This window comes from Lathamus discolor, chromosome 3, assembly GCF_037157495.1.
Source record: "Lathamus discolor isolate bLatDis1 chromosome 3, bLatDis1.hap1, whole genome shotgun sequence".
NCBI lineage: Eukaryota > Metazoa > Chordata > Aves > Psittaciformes > Psittacidae > Lathamus > Lathamus discolor.
In genome coordinates, this window is record NC_088886.1 from 89,643,345 (window position 1) to 89,666,094 (window position 22,750).

The following is a 22,750-nucleotide window of genomic DNA, read 5'->3' on the forward strand; positions in this document are numbered from 1 at the left end:
TTATCCTAAATTGGTTGTTTTGCTTACATTTTACCTTCCAATATGGATTTAAATTTTGTGGACTTTTTTTCAGAAGTAGAAATTTCAGGAATATTTGGAAATTCAAATAGAAGGGTGCTTATCTGTATACGTAGCTCTGTGTGGAACACAACTTCCTTCTGCAAGTAATAGAGGAGCCGACAAGGAGAGGTGCCATGCTTGACCTCGTGCTCACCAACAGGGAAGGGCTCGTTGGAAATGTGACACTACAGGGCAGCCTTGGTTGCAGCGATCATGAGATGTCTGAATTCAAGATGCTCAGGAGAGTGCGAAGAGCGTGCAGCAAGCTGACTGCCCTGGACTGCAAGAGAGCAGACGTTGGCCTCTTCAGGAGCCTGTTTAGTAAGGTTCCATGGGATATAGCCCTGGAGGGCAGGGGGGCCCAAGGCTGTTGGATGATATTCAAGGATCACCTGATACAAGCTCAAGAGTGTTGTGTTCCAACTAGAAGAAAGTGCAGCAGGAGGGCCAGGAGACCTCCTTGGATGCATAAGGAGCTGCTGAGGAAAATTCAAAGGAAAAAAGAGGCTTATAAAAGGTCCGCAAGGACAGGTGGCCTGGGAAGAATACCGGGATGTTGTCCGGGAAGGGGACAGGTTAGGAAAGCTAAGGCCCAGTTGGAATTAAACTTGGCTAGGGATGTTAAGGATAACAGGAAGGGATTCTACAGGTATGTAGCGAACAAAAGACAGACTAGTGACAACATCAGCCCTCTCCAGAAGCTATCGGAAGAACTGGCTACACAGGATTTGGAGAAGGTTGAGGTTCTTAATGACTTCTTTGCCTCGGTCTTCACTGGCAAAGGCTCTGACCACACCACCCAAGTCTTGGCAGGCAGACTCAGGGACTTTGAGAATGAAGACCCTAGGCCCTCTGTAGGAGAGTATCTGGTTCGAGACCATCTTAAGAACCTGAAAGTACACAAGTCCATGGGACCTGATGAAATCCATCCGTGGGTCCTGAAGGAGCTGGCGAATGAAGTTGCTAAGCCACTGGCCATCATATTTGAAAAATCATGGCAGTCAAGTGAAGTTCCCGACAACTGGAAAAAGGGAAATATAACCCCCATTTTCAAGAAGGGGAAAATGGATGACCCAGGGAATTACAGACCAGTCAGTCTCACCTCTGTGCCTGGCAAAATCTTGGAGCACATTCTCCTGGAAGGCATGCTAAGGCACATGAGAAACAACAAGGTGCTTGGTGACAGCCAGCATGGCTTCACTAAGGGAAAATCCTGCCTGACCAATTTGGTGGCCTTCTATGATGGGGCTACGGAACTGATGGACAAAGGTAGAGCAGTTGACATTATCCACCTGGACTTGTGCAAAGCGTTCGACACTGTCCCACACGACATCCTTGTCTCTAAACTGGAGAGACATTAATTTGATAGGTGGACCACTCAGTGGATAAAGGACTGGCTGGATGGCCGCACGCAAAGGGTTGTGGTCAATGGCTCAATGTCCAGCTGGAGACCAGCAGTGAGCGGTGTCCCTCAGGGATTGATGTTGGGACCGGTCTCATTCAACATCTTTGTTGGTGACACGGACAGTGGGATTGAGTGCGCCCTCAGCAAGTTTGCCGAGGACACCAAGCTGTGTAGTTCGGCTGATACACTGGAGAGAAGGGATGCCATCCAGAGGGACCTTGACACGCCTGTGAGGTGGGCTAATGCCAACCTTATGAAGTTTAAGCATGCCAAGTGCAAGGTCCTGCACCTGGGTTGGAGCAATCGCAGGCACAGCTACAGACTGGGCAAAGAAGAGATTCAGAGCAGTGTTGCGGAGAAGGACTTAGGGGTGTTGGTCAACGAGAAAATGAACATGAGATGGCAGTGTGTGCTCGCAGCCCAGAAAGCCAACCGTATCCTGGGCTGCATCAAAAGGAGTGTGACCAGCAGGTCGAAGGACATGATCCTGCCCCTCTACTCTGCTCTCGTGAGACCTCACTTGGAGTATTGTGTGCAGTTCTGGTGTCCTCAACATAAAAAGGACATGGAACTGTTGGAACAAGTCCAGAGGAGGGCCACGAAGATGATCAGGGGACTGGAGCACCTCCTGTATGAAGACAGGCTGAGAAAGTTGGGGCTGTTCAGCCTGGAGAAGAGAAGGCTGCGTGGAGACCTCATAGCAGCCTTCCAAGTATCTGAAGGTGGCCTATAGGGATGCTGGGGAGAGACTCTTCATTAGGGACTGTAGTGATAGGACAAAGGGTAACGGGTTAAAACTTAAACAGGGGAAGTTTAGACTGGATATAAGGAAGAAGTTCTTTACTGTAAGGGTGCTGAGGCACTGGAATGGGTTCCCCAGGGAAGTTGTGAATGCTCCATCCCTGGTGGTGTTCAAGGCCAGGTTGGACAGAGTGTTAGGTGACATGGTTTAGTGTGAGATGTCCCTGCCCGTGGCAGGCAGGTTGGAACTAGATTATCTTCAGGTCCTTTCCAACCCTAACTAGTCAGTGATTCTATTCTATGACACAAGGTTCCCAGGAGCACACTGTGGTTCCAAATAGCAGATAAGCTTATTCAGGACATCCTGGACACTTCATTTACTCTTTTCAGACTTACACTTCTGTTAAAATTCTAGTAAACAGGGATTTTTCCATTAGTACAGCCTACGATCTATTCTATGATTCTATGCTTCTAATTGACAGATGAAGGAGGCACCTAAAATATAAAATCCTTCCAAATATTTTAGAAAAATATTTTTCCAAATTTTAAAAATCCTGCAAGAACACGTCAATGGGCTCTTGTTACAGAATGATTGTCATGCTGTCTATTCTGCTATGGACTAGCACTTTCCCTGAAGGAGAGAACTTGGATGAAGGAATATAGAACTGGGTGAAACTGATACTGGAAAACTCATTTTTAACAGGTCAGAACTTAATTTTCTTCATTAATAGCTCCTTAATAGCAAGGATCAGCTACCTGAAATTTCATAACAGTAAAGGCCAAATTAAATGTAACATCATTTTTAATATTAAATTTATCCCTGTTTATACCATCCTTTTGCAGAATAAATTAAAAACCCTCACAGACCTTACCAAAGTGGTACTGTGAATTTATGAGGCAGTCTTGCTCTGTCATTGATATTTCATCCTTTAACTGTTAGAAGAAACAGTATATCTACTAACTACCATGTGTTCTATTCAGGTCACTGTATAAAAGCAAAAGGTGCTTTCAGCTGCTATTTCCCCTTGAATATTTGATTACTCCAGGTTCTTCTTCCCATGCATAGAAAAACTCCACATCATACTAACAAGAAACAGAGCAGACAAGCACTTTGACACCAGTTTCTCAGCAATGAGTATGGACAAGAGGTAGTGACTAGAAAGAACTGTATTTCCAGTTCACTGCACAGGTAATACAGGTATTCCTCAAGTAAAGAAAGAGATGTGTTTAAAGCTTTCAGTGATTTTAGTCTCATTGTTCTTACCTTTCTTTTGATGTCAATGAATTGAGAAAACATTAAGGACCAGTAGAATGACAATTCAACTATGTAGTAATAATGAAGGTCAGGCATCAGTGGCTGAAAGATGGAGATGAGAAAAGGTTAATAGAATCTAACTGACATTATAGGCAGCTGAGGTCTATGTGGGACATGTTTAATCACAGGCGGATTACTGAATTATACATAAGCATCCTATGTAAGAAAAATTATGATGGTTGCCTCTTTCAAACTTTGATGCTCTGGAAAAATAAAGCTCCCCAACCTACCCTCCCTTTTATATTTTAATCTTGACAGTATAATACTCTAATACCAAAAATTACGATGTTGTCTGTTAGGAACTTAGAACAAACTAAATTCTGAGTACTCCTAAGTCTGTTTTGAAAGATCACTTGAAACATCTTGCTGTACATCAGTAATGTGGGTTTAAAGCTCAGCAAAAGAAATAATGCCAGAGCAGATTAAAGTAATGCTATGAGCATATAATCGCATCTGCTTATGATGAAAATGTCGAGCTTTAAACAGTGCTCTAATACAAAATCCTGCTTTTAAATAATGTAACCTTTTTCTGTTAACATGTTAAGATTTGGAAAGATGAAAATAAAATAAAATCATCCACGCATCCTGTTTGATACACAACATGTTTACATGGATTCTTAAAAGTAAAATGAAAATAACAAGACACAGGAACTTGCGCACAACCAAAACTAACCTGAGGTAACTTTGAAGAAAGTAACTGGTGGCATGCGTAAGCTGTTTAGCCCCCAGCCTAAGAGAGACAGTCCTAGGACCTTCTCTAATTTCTGTGTGATTGTGCCTCCCTGCTAGTCATGCCTTTTGTCACAGTGTGAGAGGGGCACTGGCACAAAAGCTCCTAAGGGCATCTCCTAAGGGATTAAATGAACCATCTCCAGAACAGTTTGCACTGGCACAACCATGCACCCAATCAGGGCATTAGCTATTTCCACTGTCAAGAAGCAGTTCAGTTGCCTCTCTTGTTCCCATTCTCTTTTGCAGACCAGATCTTTTCAGCCGAAAAACAGCCTTTAGGTTCCTACTGAATGCTTTATGTGGGTTATCTAAATAGAGGCATATGCTTACGTTTTATAAAAAATGGGTACACTCAGAATCAACCTTTTAAAGCCATTTTTTGAGCCAATATAATAATTTTTCTGATTTAGTGAGGCTGACAATAAGGTTTTAACTATGTGCAGTTAAAAAAGGGAGGAGAGTTAGCAATGAACAACTATTATAGCAAAAGAACTCACTTGGGAACGTTTCTAGTAAAACAATAAAGATTGTCAGGTTCTTTATTAACAGTATCATTAGTATTTCTAAACCCATAATGATAATGTAGGGGGATTCTAAAGATATAATGGTTTCCCTCCATGAAAAGGTCAATGGTGAAAGGATTAAGTTTCACCCTGTATGCAGTATAACAACTACGAGAACTACACTGGCTTTTCCCAACCCACTGAATCCGAGGCTTTACTAAAACTTATAGTATTCTCAGAACTTTTTTAAAAAATGACCATTCTACCACTGTTACAGATTTCTGCGTTCATGGTTAGATTTCTCAGACTTGTTTTCAGATCCCATGTTTTATTTCAAAACAGGTGTGACAGCTAGATCCACCTTTCCTGTCCTGAAATCAAGGAAGATGAGGAGTATCTAGCGATGTTCTGAAATTACAAGTAACACATTGACACTAACATTGACACAAAGCCCCCTCATCATAAAAGCAGAGCTCTGCAGAGATGTCATATTTGGTTTTAGGTAGCACTGTAACTTTTACCTGATATGGATACGCGTTCCAGCACTGTCTGGTATTCCAGAGCCAGGGTGTCTGGGAGAGAAAGAGAAGAAAGAAAAAAAAAAAAGGGTCAGTGCACATCATTTTGGGCAGTGTAAGTGTATACAGTTAACACAAGTGAAGGACAAAACTACAGAAACAGCTTAAAATCTGCAATTTTTGATAGAGGCTATGAAAATTGAATACAACAATGAGATTGCTCAAAGTTTCACAGCACGAATTAGAGCAACCTCCCTGTTCACAGGGATTTTTAGTTGGTGGCCCATGACCTTACTTTTGCAGGAGGGCAGGCTGAACACAATCAGCTTGTGCTCAGGTGGTCAGATCTCACATTTCCTTCCCAGGAGCACAGGAAATTTTTGCCTTAGGCAGCTCAGACATTCTTAAGAATGTTCCTTGCATGTGCTCTTATATATAAGCATCCTACCATATAGGATCCATCCTTCATCCCAGCCACACCAGTTTAAAATAGAAAATCATGCCTTTTGCTTTCCTGGCTGAAGACATGACTATCCAGAGATGATAGATCTTGCGAACACACAGAAAAGACTGATATCTTAGGGCAACATGGAAAGTTCCAGAGAGAAATTTACTTTAGTGCATCTACAGACTCTTGCACTGCAGAAAGCTGGGCAAACTAAAAGACTTGGGAACATGCAGCTCTGTTATGCTTCCTGTTTCTTTGCTGCTTGCACAAAATTTGATTATTTATCTTTCAATGCTGCAAAAGAGACTTTTAAATGTTTCTTTGTAAGCAGGCTGTTTCTTTCAGAGTTCTTTATTTTTTACCTCTTCCTCTGTGCAACTAAAAGGACTCGAGACAGAAATTACCATATGGGCAAGCTCTTCTACCCAACATACTCAACCATTAAGTTATTGGGTAATAAGAACATGACCAAAACACCAACTACCAAGGAGCCACGCTTCCCTTTTTGTGCATGAGCAAGAACAACTCCTTTCTGATATGCACATCTAGCAAAGCACAGCTGCATCTTGGGTTCTGGCAGCACCTGTACTCTTAGAGAAGCATCTGTCTCCAGTACAGGTACCCACCCACAGGGTATCTTGTTAGAAACATGAAAGAAAATTGTGGATTCAAGATCTTTGTGCAACTCTTTTACATAACATTAACTACTCTACATCCAGTATAAAGAGGGCAGAAAATCATTAGTATGTCTCCTGGATAAAGGCACACATACCCTTACAGCATTATATGTTTCCATTAGATTACATTTTTTCAGATAAATCCTCATCGCATGAGATACGGCCTTTTCTTGTTTTCACCATCAGATGGAGCAGTTCAGCTCAGGCAAAACATAATGACAAACTCATGCAAAATACAATGGGTGAGCAAACCACATAAAATAAACACTACGCAGAACGTTAAGCCCCAGGCTGAGAATCAGGCTAGGTAGGGAGAATTTGTACCATATCAAAAGCCAGGATAAATGCTACTCAAAACTATAGCCCAATTCCCAACTGACACTTTAATACTAATTGTGATGTGTCTTACAGAAGCTTGTTATAGCCTTTGTTGGTTAACAGTGATGTGATATGATTACTAAAGGCTCTTCCTATTTCTTTTTTCAATTTTCCTTCACATGGAAAATATAAAATAGAACTTGCACACCCAATGCTCCTGAAATGGCGAGAAATAATTCTTAGAGCAACCTGAGCAGCATACCAGCATTAAAGTGACAGACCTCCTACGCCTCTCACAGGGATGTTGTAACAATGGTTAAAGTCCATCCAAACTTCTCCTCCTCTCTATTAGGAATAATTATTTCATGCAGACAATTATTTTTTTCAAGTATCTCTTGATACTTGATATCTCTTTTTCAAGTATCTTTTCCATGCAACAAAAAGGGTCTTTGGAAAGAGCGACAGCTCCTCTGCAAGTGTTACTAATATACAGAAGCTAAAATATTTCTGTCTGACAGCTGCCTACATTAGATCTATCCAAATATTATAGGATAATTCATAGTTTTAGCCAGGTTTGAAAAGCTGTAACTGTCTTTCATATCAGATTCAAAAAGATGTAAGAGATGCTTCCTACCCAATTATTTTGCTACCTAAATTACAGGTGCTAGCAAAAAATGCATATTTTTCTCTTTCAAATATTATGACATCTTACGGCTTCTTCAGAGAGATGCCTGCTGCAGAAGCTGCAGATACAGAGGTTTATGTGTAATTAAAATGCTGAATGCTAAATAAAATAGGCCTCACTGGAGGAACCCATAACCACAAAGCCTGGAAGGATACCACAAACTGACAAACAATACAATACATGCAATTAGGCCTTAAAGACAGAGAGAACATCTGCCTCTTCTGAGCCACATAAGGCTTGGAAAGCCATGCTGCATTCTCACACAAAATGCTTCTGGGTAGCTGTTTGGAAATTTAATGGATCCTATGTGGGCAGCAGTGGTTGAGACAGCAGGACAACTATGGTGGTACCTTCTTACACCTCTCCCCAGTTTCCCTCTCCTTGACTTGCCTTAGCATCTCTTGAGTTGACTCTTAACAGCTGTAACAGAAGGGGACTTTGGTTATGCTTGCCCTGCAGGGTTTTAAGAAAGAGGCAGAGAAAGAGCTTGGTTTAAATACAGCTTTCCCCTCTGACCTCTACAATGAACCCAGTCCTAGACTGAAACTAAGTTCTCCAGGTAGAGCACGGCTGTAGTTGCACCAAGAAGCATTGCTTAGTCCTCTGTGAACCTCCCGACTGTGGGATATTCTGTGCAGGTTTCAGCAGGAAGGACAGAATATTAAAAAAGCCCACTGTCTGCAGAGTGAAACTGAAACACACTGAAGAAAGATGGATTAATCAGAAAGCACATAATACTGGTGTTCTCAGGGCTCAGCTGAGCCTGCATGTGCTTACAGGACACACTGACGAACTTTCTCACACCAGGCAAGCTCACTGTGAAGCAGAGCCCAGCTCTTCCTGACAAGTCCCATGATGGACAGAAAGAAAAGGTCAGTGACTTGGCTTTGCAAACAGATTTTTGATGAACGTAAAGTGTGCTGTTTCCACTGCCTGTTGAATACCCAAATTTCCACTTCTTGGTACATAATCTCTTGAGGAAGGGAGGAACCTGAGGGGACTGGAGAAGAGAGGAAATGCAAAAGTCCTGATAATGAAAGGCACCCTTAAGCTGGAAACAGAATACTGAAAACTTCAGTTCCAATTATGTCAGGCACAAAGCACCAGCCCTACAATGCTAACACCCTCCCTTACAGAACATAAAGTAGTTAAGATGGAAACTTAAGCTTTACCGCACTTTGGTGCAGTGCCTAATAAGTACAGTATCAATGACAGAGGAAGATGACAAACAGCTGTTGAATCTGCTGTCATTTACAGTTATTAAGGAACAAACCTCTATTATTTTTGGTTCCTTACAGGAATATCTGTCAAAAGTTCCATCAAACCTCTCTCCAACTCTGTGACTAAAGGAAGTAATTTTAAAGAACTCCTTCAGAAATAAAACTTCTCTTGAGACAAGGGAATGACTGAGGATTTGGAAAAACAAAAAAGCAAATTATCTGAGATGTCTGCACACTTAGCCAGAAGCCTCGGGTTGTTTTGCATCCGCTGTCCCATTCATTTATCTTTAGAGAAAGCTTCTAATTGGGCTCTGGCTTTCAGAAGCCCCAAAGCAATGAAAATCTGCCTGTCTTGCTCAAAGTGCTGCTAATACCAAGCATGTGAAAGGTCAGTTTTGATACTAAATGGACGGGGGGTGTGGTGTGTGTGTGTGTAAAAAAAGTAGTACAATAAACACCTCCCATTTGTGATCAGTTCCCTTACAGCCCATTTGGCTGAAAGGTGTTTTTATGTGTCCTTTATCCATGAGGAAATAGATGCACCTGATGAAGTATTATTTTAAAATAAGAAATTTGGGTTCATCATACAGTAATAAAAATAACAACAAATACTCCTCCTCCTCCTTATCTACCCAGCAGAACCCACTAACTACAGGAAACACAGAAAGGCCATAGGCTAGGTTCTCAAAGAGACGGACAAGAGCTGTACATGTCACGAGCAAGTACTTTCCCATACTGTCAGCAAGCCAACCATCAGATGTGTGTATCAGGCATGTTATGGATTTAAAGTGAATTCCACACCCATTTCACAGAATCAGCTTCTGTCTGTAAATATAAATATATTACATATAGGTCACATAAATTTGCAAAGTAACTGCTTTTGGGCAGCTGGAGTTAGTTCCACAGTTTGCGTCACTTCAAGTTGCTGTATCAGCAACTGAATCATTTTCCCTTGCGTCCAGCACAACTAGAAATCCCAATATGCAAGTTACAACCACAAGCACTGGTGTTGCTTTGCCCTTAGAAGTGTGAGCCTACAGATAAATAAGAGGTGTGAAAAAAACTAACAAATACAGTGTTGCTGGCACTAATTTTTTCTTTCTGTAGTCCATAAACTTGAAACAAGTAGCAAATTGAAGAACCACTTCCAGAAATACATCACTAAGCAAAACCCAGGTCTCCACAGAGCAGCTTCTGCCCTAGCAGTTTGGAGTATTAGAGAGAGCTGTTATGCATCTGATTTACTCCTGACCAGACAGGCATGTTATAACTCCCAAAGGGGTTCTTCCTAAATTTTCACATAAGTAACAAAAATCTTCTGACTTATCCAGCAGATAAAGAAATACAATCTGCCTGCTGTTTTTATCAGAATACAGCATGTAAAAATCCAGGGACATGACGACAGAACTCCCACATCGCACAAAAACATATTTATGCTTAAGTCCACATTTCAAACCAAAATGAGACAGCATCAGTCCAAAAATAAATTTTAAGTTGCTTTTGAAAATAGATTTTTGACCCTGTAAAACAAAACCAGCACAATACAGAAATCCTGAGCATTCACTCTGTATGTGCTCACTATTCTGCAGTCTCAAAAGGCAGATATTATCGGGCTTGGTTAGTACATTTGGATACAGCTTTACATAATTTGTCTCTCATAGCTACAAGCAATAATAAGTGGAACTGAAATTAGCACTATTAATTAAAGTCAAGATAATACATACTTTTAGCAAAGTTCTACCCACCTCATTTATTTTGGGCTGATATGGGCAAAGATATCTCTCCATTCATCAATCTAGAGCAGGTCCTTGCTCTTCACAGAAACAAGTGGTACAACTGAGGCCAGACTTCCTCTTGATTAGCATTTACTTGGGCCCCCAAATGCTGTGTGCAGTTTGATCTTATCCCTAGACCTAATGTTCACTGTCTGATACATAAGTATAATGTAGGACATATGCAGTCTTCGTCAATAGCAGCTGCCTTCTCCCACTGCAGGCAGAACACCACCTCCTGCTCATGCGGACCAACACCTAACCATATTCTGAGCTTTACAGCTTATCATCTCTCTAAGAGCGCAATTGTAACAGCAGGTGAGGAAGAGACTACAGCTTTTCTGTTGACTACAAAATACAGACATACTTAACGCTTTCCACCTCTTTTTCACCTCAACTGAAAATTAAAGGCTTTTAGTAACCACACCAGCAGAAGGACAATTATCAAGAATTAACATGTGTTTTGGGGTGTTGTGCTTTTGGTTTGGTTTGGTTTGTGTTTTTTTTTATTTATTTATTTTCTATATGCTTAAATTAAATAGTACCACAATGTTCACTTTTTGCCCCCAATTACTGCAAGGCATTATAGCAATTTTTTCTTTTACAATATATTAATCAGCATTCCTCTTGCACATCACTTGGTTGAACAAGCATTCGCTTAGAGGAGAATTACATAAAATGCTTGCTTGCTTCTTTCTTCAACACCTGCACTCTCTTGGCATGGTAAACTGAATGGCTGCTGACATTAGAGAGAGAGTCCATTTACCAGGCACCACAAAAAGTATCCTTCAGTAGTTTCCCATCCCAGAAGCTTTTATTCTAGTGTAAAAATAACTCCACCCATTAATGGCAAAATCAAGAGATTTTTCAATAAATTAATCTCTTAAACGCAAATTCCACAGTGGCCCCGAGTTTCATTCCCCATCTTCTTACTTGGCTCAGCAGGGATCAGTAGAAGTGTAGCCTACCGCAGTCGTTCTCTGTTAAGGTGAGTATATAATCAATGAAAACATTTGTTTCTGCATATAATGTACAACCTAAAAAAATCTGGTTTTCTTCCTGACCACAGAAAATCTCCTTGATGTTAATTGTTTTACAAGTCACAGAAAGTGATCTTTCCTTTTTCACAAGTAGCAATATTTTGCAGCATTTTTCTCTCCAGCAGAAAGAAAATGAAACTCTTCCTCATTTTCCTTGATTTTTAGAAGAAGATTTATAAAGGAACAACAACAAATTTCTTAGTTGGCTTTTCAAAGTTTCTATCGTCTTCCACTGACTTTGACAGGCCTCCAAGGACTTGAGATTTATGATGTCTTGAAAACTTTTCCTGATTACTTAGAAATGTAGGGTTTTTTCCTTGTTATATTCCAAAAAATCACCCTGGATAAGAAAGGATCTGAACTATTAACACCATCACTTGCTAATGTTGTATTTGTTTTGCTATGTCTTAAGTATTTCTCATACTAAAGTCTCACTGAAGTAAAAAATACATCAGTTTCCAGTCTCTACTGGCCACGTGTGACAGGCATTTTGGGCACAACCCTAGCAGCAGAATGATGCCAACAACACAGTGTTCAGTTACCTACACATCAAAATCAAGTATATTTCCCTCTACCCACAAAAGTCTGACAAAACATCATGTTGATTTGCTGATGAAGAGAACTCAGCAAAATGACAAAATCCATGGCTACTATTTTGCACCAACTTCTGCTAGTTCTTCCTTTCAGTGACTGGTAATTTGCTTTGTGGTTGCTTCTCACACCAAGAACAGCATTTTAATAAATTCTTCACAAACCCAAGCAGTCATTCCTGCTTCTTGGCAAAGCTGGCAACAGAAGCGAAGACAATGTGACACATTGCTGATGAACCTCCTGAGGTTCTCATCTCATACATTGTGACTAAGCAAGCTGTTGCAAGTTTCTGCAGAACTGCTTTTTTCTCTAGAGCTTAGTGCTTTTTGTCTGCACAAACGAGATGTTGGGGGGAAAATGCTTTTGCAATGAAGAATGCTCAGCCCTTCCTCTCAGCAATCTGCACTGCTGATTTCCAAACATAATTAAAAATGATACTTCTACTAATCGGAAACTAGAAAATATACGGAAGGATGCATAAAAGGCCAAGATTAACAACAATCACTGGGAGATGCACTTGACATTTCAAATGCAAATATATGTGTGAGCACAAAAATATTCTTAGAAAAAAATGTGAATTCAAGTTTCATGTATTTACATAAAATCTTCTCCAGAAAGGCAGAGTAAGCTCCATACACCACATATATTTCAAGCGAAAAGTGGATGTATGATGTACAGAGATCTCATGTTTATGTCTTGTTCTGATAAATGTGTCATTTCAACTTTCAAATTACGTGGAAAATGAAGATGGAATCTGGATGGATCCCAATATTGAGGCATCAAATGCAGTGAACAGAAGTGAAGAACAAGTTATCTGGAGACGCTGGCAGTTTTAATGTCTCCTCCCTCTGCTCTGACCAGCCCACAACCAGTCCCTTCACCAGGCCCAGCCATCAAAATATTTCCTCTCAGGGATGCAGCCTTTTCCTTTGACACTTCCTCTGTTAGTTACTTTGTAGTACGCAAAACTTTAAAACTTCTGCCTGCATGTGTAATGGTAACATTTTCAAGGACTGTTTTGTCATGAGCAAGTTGGGCAGCCAGCGGTGCTATGATGGTTTATAGCAGCTGAAGGTCCATATAAATATCCTAGAAGCCAGACTAGAGTTCACTGTTTCCCAGTGACACTACTCAGTGTATTGTGTAGTTGCTCTATCTGCAGTGTAAGAAGAGGTCATAAAAAGCAGCAGATACATTCAGCCGAACCTGCTAACACTTTGGTGAAGTAAAGCAGTTTTCAAACCTGTTAGCTTTACAGCTGCCTTGTATTTTTTGGTCGTAGAGCCAGACCACATCAATTAGCCTAGAAATTGCAGGTATTTATGAATTTAATTTATTTAAAAAGAAAACATGCAACAGTATGGGTCTGGAATTAGTTTGTAGAGAAAGTGCTGAGGTTTACATTTGCAAACCATACCTTGGTAGGAGGGTGACTCCAATAAAAATCCTATGTTTAAGAGACCATCAAGAGGAGAAATGAGCAAGCCCAGAGAGGTGTAATGAGGTAACACTGAAAGGGAATACAATATGGAAAAAAAAAAAAAAAATCTCACTAGTAATATATGTACCTGCCAAGTTTATTTTCCTTACTACTTTAAGGGTAACATGAAGTAGCTTTATATCTCAAAGCCCTTACAGTGTAAAAAACCATATTGCTCTATAGGTTATGTACTAGCTTAAATACAGTTACTCTGCTTCAAGTCACTGCCTCAATAGTTATTTTGACTAAATAATGGCAACTCAAACCACCAGTCAGGTTATTAATAACCTGCTCTTATATCCAAACACGTATTCTGCTTCAGGTTTAATTAGCTGTGGAAAATAGAACAGCTTCATTCATCTGAATAGCAACACATGAAAAGCTCCTGGCAATAGAGCAGTGCTGTGCTAAATACTTAGCTACAGGTATGAATGAACTACCTTCATTTCCTGACGAATTGGAACGATTTTTATCATGAAACTGCCCAAATATAAAGCTTTAGGAAGTATTTCTCCTAGATTTGCCATTTTTATATATAGGTCATTGAAAAATTTTTATCTTTCAGAAAGCTGGGTTGCCAAGATGACAAATACTGGGCTTAGGTCAAAATTGACAACAAGTCCACAGTGGGACACAAGGTCTGGAGGCCCTTCTTTTACTGTCCTGAACAGCAGTGTAATCTACAAGTAGTTAGAGATGCTGGTATGGCTCAGTACCAGTGTAACTCTCCAAATTGCTGATTACAGAGCATTTTTTTTATTACTCTGATATTATTAAATACCCCCAGCTGGATTCCAAACTGAAATTCAACTCTAGATATATTTTTTAAATTAGTGCATTGCTTTTCCTCCCCCTACTTACGTAAAATTTGTCCCTATTGTCTACATTTGAAAGTCCCACTGCCATCAGCGTCCTACAGATGAATTAAGAGTATTTTAATATTCTCCTTTTGCTTGCTTCTGTGAAAAACCTTCTGTTTCCTTTTAGCCACAGATAAATTCTGCCAGCAAGTTTAGCTTTGTCCTCTTTTGCCTGATCCAGTTATTATCTTAAGTTCCAACAGCTTACTCAATAAATTATTTGCTATGCTGACAGGCCTTCTCTTACAAATCCTCATTGTCCAAAATGCATTAATTTTCCTTGTTGATGTACACTGAAGGGTTGGAGTAATTTAAAATTAAGTTTCTCCACTGACTTTGATCTTTCTCACAGCATGACTCATGATTTATATCTCAGGCATCCAAAGCACTCTAATAATCTCTCCTAAATGCCTCAACAATTTTTATGCCCTTTTGAAGAGATATCTGAAAGAAATTCCTTTTCCCTTAGATGAAATCTAATTGTGGTCTTACTGGAAACCTTTCCCACCCATGATGCTTATTTAAAAATGCAATGTGACATTTCCCCTTTTCCACAACAGGAGACTCTGACACGAGAGTTCTTTCCTGCTCGCAACAATGAACTAGATATTGTTTTATTTAGCACCTAATGGTCGGCCCAACTTTCACAGAAAGGAATGAGTATGACTCCATTTTAACATCCAAAATTATTTTAGCTTGACAATTTTCATCACTTAGCAACTTGTTTTCTGATTAAAAAAAAAAAAAAAAGTTATAAAAAACCCAGAGTCCAAATCAATTTTAAAGCAAGTGCAACCTGCTAAAGATAGGCTTCATTTCCTCCCTAAGTGGCACACATATCACATTATCCCTCTGTTAATAGCACAGTAAGGTATCAAATATCAGCATTGTGTTAAAAGGGCTCCAGCATGGCCTCTGACATTCTTCATTTAAATGAGAGTATTTATCCAGTATTGGGCAGATAAGCTCACTGAACAAATGTAATTACAAGGTTTCAGTAATAGATAATACAGCAACCTTTCAGGTGTAATATGGGAAGGAAACATCACAACAGGTGCAGTCTGGACTAGAAAAAGTGCCCAACTGAATGCCTGCTTCCAGTAAATCGAGAATGAAGGAGATAGAGGGCACCAGCATAGGCTCTGGGTGCAAACCTCTTGCTTCAAGCTCTTGCCATGTTGTTTTCTAGAGTCATTTCTCGTCTAAACCAAGGTGGTAGATATTTCACAAACTCATGCTTTGGTATCTCAGCATTAAAACCAGAAAAATTTAGCCTGGTTTAAGTAGTCAAGAATCAGACAGTCAGACATATTCCAAACAGCAGTATAAATATTTCCAAGATGCTGTGTTTCTTGCACTATTCTGCTCCGCAAAACATCCAGAAGCATTAGTTATATGCAGCAGGTGCAGCAAGAGGAAATGATAAATTTTTAATTTCTCAATCCAATGCCAACTAAGGAAGTAACATAAGCCTGTTTGAAAGCAGTCAGGGATCTTCTCTATTAGCAGCTTCATTCCACTGTAGACCTCCCAGTATCATGACTTGATGTGCACAGTAACCACAAATACAGCACAGCTTCCCAAGTAAGTCAGATAATCCATGATGTTTCCATGGGCATTCTTGGCATAGAGAGGTCAGAAAATAAATGCTGTACAGCACGTAGAAAACTATCAGTGATCTCTCTCATGTTGGGCTTTCCAAGGTCAGATCAGTCTTTGCAAGGCTACATAAACCAGGTCAGGAAAACAGACAAACAAGCAACCAGCCAAACCTGGATCTTCCCACTGCTCCATGGACATACAACTTAGCTCTTAGAAGAACAATTGAGAAAAAAAACAGCACCAGTGTCAAAATAGACTCACATAAAGCTGTGAAACTAGAACCTTCCTTGTCTGTTAGACAAAGTAATTTGTGACTGATTTAAGCTACCTTACTGAGTCAGTGTAGGAAAGCATTTCTAACATATGCTGAGCATTCCACAAACCCGCTGAGACCCTATATGGCTGAGAAAGAAACAGGTGAAGAGAGTACAATGAAATATGTCTTTCACAATAGAGATAACATATATTTGCTCTTTAAAATTGTTAAAGTGACTCAATTCAACTGTAATTTTACAACAATGTAAATAACTTTGGAAAAACACCAGCAGTGTGTGGTTTCATCCACTTGTCTTTTTAAGTAAAGTTTCTATTTAAAGGAAAGAAGATTAAATAACATGTACAGCACACAGAAGTGCTGTAGCAATTTTACACTAATAGCAATTCCTCAATTTCCAGTAACTTTCCAGGAGCATCTGAGCTGCAACACTACTTTGGACAAAACTAAGAGCCCACCACCTCTTGGAGGTCCTTCAGAACATCTTACTATGACTAACCAGAGCAGAATGACAGCAGTTGCGTTTTAATTAGGTCCTCAACCTGACCAATATAAACCATCACCAACTTATCAGCTTAGTGACCAGAAACTGAGACACACATTTCATTTAATGATGATGTGTATACTACTGTTTCTGATTTTTTTAACAGCTAAAATAAATGGAGATGTATTTGATGACATCTGAACATACGATCACAACCAGAACTGACCTTCAGTGAAGAAAACTGAAGACGTATCAGTGAAAGAGATGCAAGACACAGCATACAGTGAAGCTATTAAACAGTTGAAAACAAAAGTAGCTGCAAAATTGACAGAAAGAGAAATAGCAGGAAAACTCCAAAACAAGAACTGCAAATGAGGCTCCATTTCAGGTAAACATTCCACTCTTCCTGTGTCCAAGTCTTATTTCCCAAAGGGATATGAACTCACAATCTTGAGATGCCTGTTTCCCCAAATGCAACAATTCTTTGAAGCTGCTATGCATATCTACAACTATTTAATTCCTCCGAGATTAACAATCTCAATAATCAAGAGACAGAGATGAAGTGTAACAGAAATTATGTCAAAACCCGGTCACCACACAATGGAGTAACAAGTTCTCACTTTGCATTTTAAATGAATGTGGTTTGACTTTAGGCTCTAAAATTCTTGACTAAAAGTAATCCAAAATGGCATTTGCAAATGCTATACTACTCTCCCAGGGCTGTAACATTTGCATATATCACTGTTGCTATTTTATTCCAAAAAGAGGCAAAAAACATGCCAACTCAGCTGAGCAGCAGAACAAAGCACCCTCATTCACAAAAAAGTGTTACAAAACCAGGTTCTCTCCAAGTGCGCATAGAAAACTGTCAGCCACTAACAGAACATCTTCTGCTGTCACACAGTAATCGGCTAGCTCAGCGGTTACTGCACACACAAGGATAAGCACTCCATTTTCTTCTTCTGAAACATTCTATAGTTTCAAGAAAGAGGAAATTTCATAACAACATAAGTAGAGCTCTACCTCTCTAGTTTTTTTTTTCTTCCTTACTACACTACTATTTTTCTAGGTGCCTTCAATACATTTATGCTACTTGAGTAGGTTTTGGAGTCAAATTTACACTTCAGTATGGTTTCCTATTGTTTTGCAATCTATCTGCATCACCAGCAGTTGCAATTGCATGACAGACAGTTCTGTTGTGTGGGATGACTCCTTAGGAAGGGAGATGCAGAACTGACATTCCATCAGCCACATACATACAGTATGTGTTGTTGCACCTGGCATTTTTTTAAACATAGCCACAGCATCCTCATATCATCAGCCTTACTTCAACTCTAAATTTGAAAACGAGCAAGTCACAAATTATTTGTTTATCCAGGCAGATGGTCCTTTTCCCAGTAGAATACCTACGCTCAGTTTTAGGTTCCTAAGTCTCAATCTAGTCTTCAAAAGTCTCTCACTGCAGGGAATTCATGCTCTTTCTTTCTTCTGTGAATTTGTAATTCTCATGGGCAATTAAAGGAAAGAAACTGAATGTGAAAAGCCACCATATGTCACCTGGAAGTTTTTTTTTCCAGATGTTTGTAAAGTGTTTTTATTCGACAGCATTATACAGATACTGCTTAGCACCAAGGATCAACAAGCAAGCAACAATCCAATTCTGAAATTCTTACTGTTTCTTTATCACTGAAGCAAATGCTGGTTTTTTTTCCATTTAATGAGAGCACAATCAGACCATTAACTCTTAATGATCCAAGCCATTACTGATTTAATTGCAAATATTACTGAAGAAAACAAAAAACCTTATCTTGTTCCTGTGTTAGCGATAAGCAAAACAGTAAGTTTAATGTCACTGGACTTAATGTTTCATTGGCATCAATACCGGTGTGGTGCTCTGCAAGGAAATGTTTTGTAGATATGCAAATTAAATAAATGGAAGTGCTGAAAAATCTCAACTGCAGTCAGAAAGGGGATGAATTTGCATATACATGATCAGAGTGGAAATATAATGGGTCAGTTATCTTTTACACTTCAAATATTAGATATTTACACAGGTACAAAGAATGCTGTAGTATATTTCTTATCATGATAAAGACTTAGGGCCATATCATATTTTCATAATCATATTTCACAGTGATAATGGCACTTGAGGCCAAAGACCTCTGCGTAAGAGTCCATGTTATTACACCCCAGACTGATTTGGACACAGGTCTTCTAAGCCACTAACTAGCGTTATCTTGTCACGCATTACCTACGAAGATGAAAATTTTCCCAACATTACTAGGGCTCTGGTACACAACACCTTCTGCCCCCACAAATTCTAGTTTGATAGACAATGATTTCTTATCACTGTCTTTACTATTAGGCTAACAAAAGAGTAAATATAGAACTTGTAAGTTCTACATTTAAGATCCCCTAACTCTAGGCTTTTACAGTTTTTATCTTGTAGGAATATATATCTATAAATCTCACGGAATAAATTAAGTTCAATTTTTTACCACTTAATGTAACAATAAGAACCATGGAAATAAGTAAAACTAAAAGCAAACCCCACACTCTGTTTTTATACCTATAAATGACAAGTAAAGTGAGAAACAAAGAAATAAAAAGAAGAAAATAAATCAAAGTAAAAATTTACTCTGGAGAGAGTCTCTGGGTATTCTAAAAGAAATACAAACCTATTTCTGTTTGGGCTTCATTTCAGATGAAGCATTGAAGCACTTAGGTGAAAGGACTTGCTTTGTTCCATGTTACCAAAAAAGTTGTGAGGCTTGACCCAACATCTCTTTTAGAAGCTTGAAAAATCAAGACAGGATGGTCATATTTGCTATTTTGCCAAGAATGGGGACAATAGGAGCAGATGGGAAAGTGAATGCTTTGTATTAAAGAATTTTGTGGGCCACTTACTCTTTAGCCCAAATTAATTTAAAAATCATTTAAATCTGCTGTGGAAAGCAGTGAGTAATGGAGTTGGCAGTGAGTAATAAAAGAAAGCGTCATCTTCTCTTTGAAAGTTGTGTTTCAGTCTGTTTCTTCACATAGAAGAATATTCATGATCAAATCTGCCCTCGAAAACGGTAATATTTGAGGTGAAAAATGAACCGGTTTGAACTCTAACCTACATTTACATCAATTGCCTCTTCTCACAAGGTATCAGAAACAACAGAGGTGATTTCAAATCCTAATTAGCCTCCATACTGCAAGGCATGTCCTGAAACACACATTTATATGGGGCACTGGGGTGGACTGACAAACCCATCAATCTCCCAGCTTCTGTTTTCATTACCTAAGAAAGTTAACAGTTCATTTTCATCTAATTAAAAGTTCTGGTTTGGAAAAAGAGAGAGACATACATTTCACTTCAAAAATGAGAGATCCTTGCAAAGCAGAATCAAAGATGATCAGAACTCATCCACTTTTATACCACGTGGTAATATGGCTGAGATAGCTACAGTTGAGATCGTTACATTAGAGAGGATTTGAAAAAGAATTAAGAATTTATACGGAACATTTAAAAAGAAACCAAGACCAAGGAAACAATTTAATCTTTAACATTGACATGTCATTAATTACTTCACTAGTTAGAGACAATGACAGCAACCCCCCTATAAAATTAAACCAGCTATGTAATATTCATTTACTTACTTTGATGCAAAGGAGAAAAAAAAAGGCTGACAGCTGGGTAAGGGAGAAATGTCTAATACAATAATTAAATACTAATAACTATGGAAAAAAAATTACTGAAATCTGTCAGTTTCTTATACATACATATTAAGATACAATTTGTAAGTGATGCAATGGTTTGGATGAGTATCTGGAAGGCTGTGAGCTATTTCTCTATGTGTACTCCATTTCTGAGTAAGAGAGCAACTGTCTTTGCCTTCCCTATTCTCTTACCAGACTTAGTTCTCTCTTGGAAGAAAGTAATTCTTGAAAGAAACATGTATTTTCCTTGATACTACAAACGTTTGTAAAACATACCAATGACACAGCTGCACCCTGCAGTTAAAAATCACCTCTTGACTAAAGGTGGTGGACACTAATGGTTAAAGTTTCACTTTTACTGTTTCTTTAGGCCCAAGAAACAATCAAAGCAGCTGGATATGGTGTATGCCATCAACAGTACATTTTATAAGAAAGACATTAATTCTTACAATATCACTTCATGAGTGACATGATGTCACAACAAAGACCAAGTCGACAACATACACCCATTTGAGTTAGGGGGGCACCGAGGACAAGACCAGTGCAAACTCCATAAAGGTCTGCTGCCTCGAGAGTTCAGTGGTGGAGTTGGCAGGATGCAGGTGAGAGTGTGTGAAGCAGCTGTTACGATCCAGAGGCTGTGGGAAGCAGATGTCCATATGGATAGAGGAAGGGAGAGAGGGTGGAAGCACAATTTTTTGAGCATTTTACATTGATAAAAAACATCATATGCAATGTCAGGGATCACGATTCCATGGCCTACAACTACAGCCACATGAAGGACACCCTATTGCCAATCTTCTGCTTTCCCAACATAAAGGGTTTTCAGGAGTTCATGGTGAACTTTAGTGAGCAAATGGCCAAATCTAAGTGTCTGGCAAGACACCATTAAGATAAAAATGTATTTAAAACATACAGATTGACAGGTTCTGTTGCAACAGAGCAAACTTTGAAGACAAAGCTTTATGTCAGGCACTTCTCCCTGTGAACTGAGATTTTTTTTGGAAATACAGTTCAACAAAAGTAAGATTTTTTTTTGTTACTTTATTGATGAGTCAACAGCATATATCTGTCACTGGGAAAAAACACAAAACCCAAGAGAACAGTTTGATAAAGAGATACAGCTTTCAGTGAGAAGAAAGTTTTTAAATCTCCAGCAATGTACTCAGCAACTATAACATGGCAAAAGAATTGATAGATCACATCACGTGCAGTGTTACTGCAAAGATTTACAGGTTGCTTTAGTGAGTGCAGAAATTTCTTTATCTAGATCAGCCATTAACTGCTGCCATGGATGTTAACAAAGACAAGTTTGCCACGGCATTTTAGAGAGAGCTATGATTGCTCTGAATCACAGCCTTATTAGCTTTCATATGCTTCTATAGGAAAGTGAAAATCAAAGCTGAAACATCTTGCAAGATGTTCTACCCAGGCAAATGTAAAACTTTACTGCAGTTAGTTACTATCATTCTAAAAATAAATTAACACTGGTATGTATGCCATGCTGATAGTATCACAATTCAAGAACTAAAAGAGAGCTGATAAATCTGCTAACTAATTACTGCTTATTAAGCTTGGGCACATCTTCCCAAAAAGCTAGATAAGCTTGTCAAGATCTACAAAGCCATAAAGACCTAATGATATTCTTTGCAAGAATGCTGGTTTGCCGGAGTATCCTGACTAGATCTTCCTTGGGCATTTAGATGTGAACAAGGAAACACAGACACCCACACTTCTGATACTACACTGATGCAGTAATATTGCTTTATGCAGCAAATAGGGAAGGTGACAGTAGAAGATATAGGAGCAATTGCTTATGTGTTGTGGGCATTATAAGAAAAGTGTTTTGAGAAAGAATCCAAAAGGTGAAATTCATCTCTAGGCAAAGGGCCAGCACAAAGCAAAGGACCTCAAAACTAACTCAAAGTGATGATTAAGTAATTTTTATGGGCCCCATGACAGTCTTGTAGGTAAAGCTAAATTTCGTCCTTAAATTAAGGAAGGAACATTTAAGAGAGCCAAATATAAACAAAGTACCCATCAGGTTAGGAATATATGCAGCAAAGCAAAGGAACGGCAGGTTGCAAGGAGACTAGGTCAAGTTGGGGGGAAGGACAACAATATAGAAGTCGGAGTATTTTGTTGCTTGCCAATTCAAGAGCCAACAAAGAAACTATAAAAGAGGCAATGCATTCAGCATAGTGTTTTCGGAAGAGCCTTTTGTACTATCGAGTTGGTTCACTTTTCTAGAAGCAGTACCTCATAAGAGTAGAAGTCACGAGATCAAATAATAAGGAGCACTTCCCACTCAAGATGGCAA

At 39.2% G+C, this 22,750-nt stretch overlaps 1 protein-coding gene across 2 annotated transcripts in view; it reads right to left on the reverse strand.

Annotated features, from left to right (window-relative positions):
• CERS6 (ceramide synthase 6) overlaps positions 1–22,750 on the reverse strand; it is a 123,076-nt gene that overhangs the window by 35,147 nt on the left and 65,179 nt on the right. For both annotated transcript variants that reach the window (XM_065670475.1, XM_065670474.1), the window contains exons 5-6: positions 5,278–5,328; positions 3,471–3,563 (exon numbers count right to left, since the gene is read on the reverse strand). In XM_065670475.1, the coding sequence (XP_065526547.1) occupies positions 3,471–3,563; positions 5,278–5,328 (144 nt within the window). The remainder of the gene's footprint in view (positions 1–3,470; positions 3,564–5,277; positions 5,329–22,750) is intronic.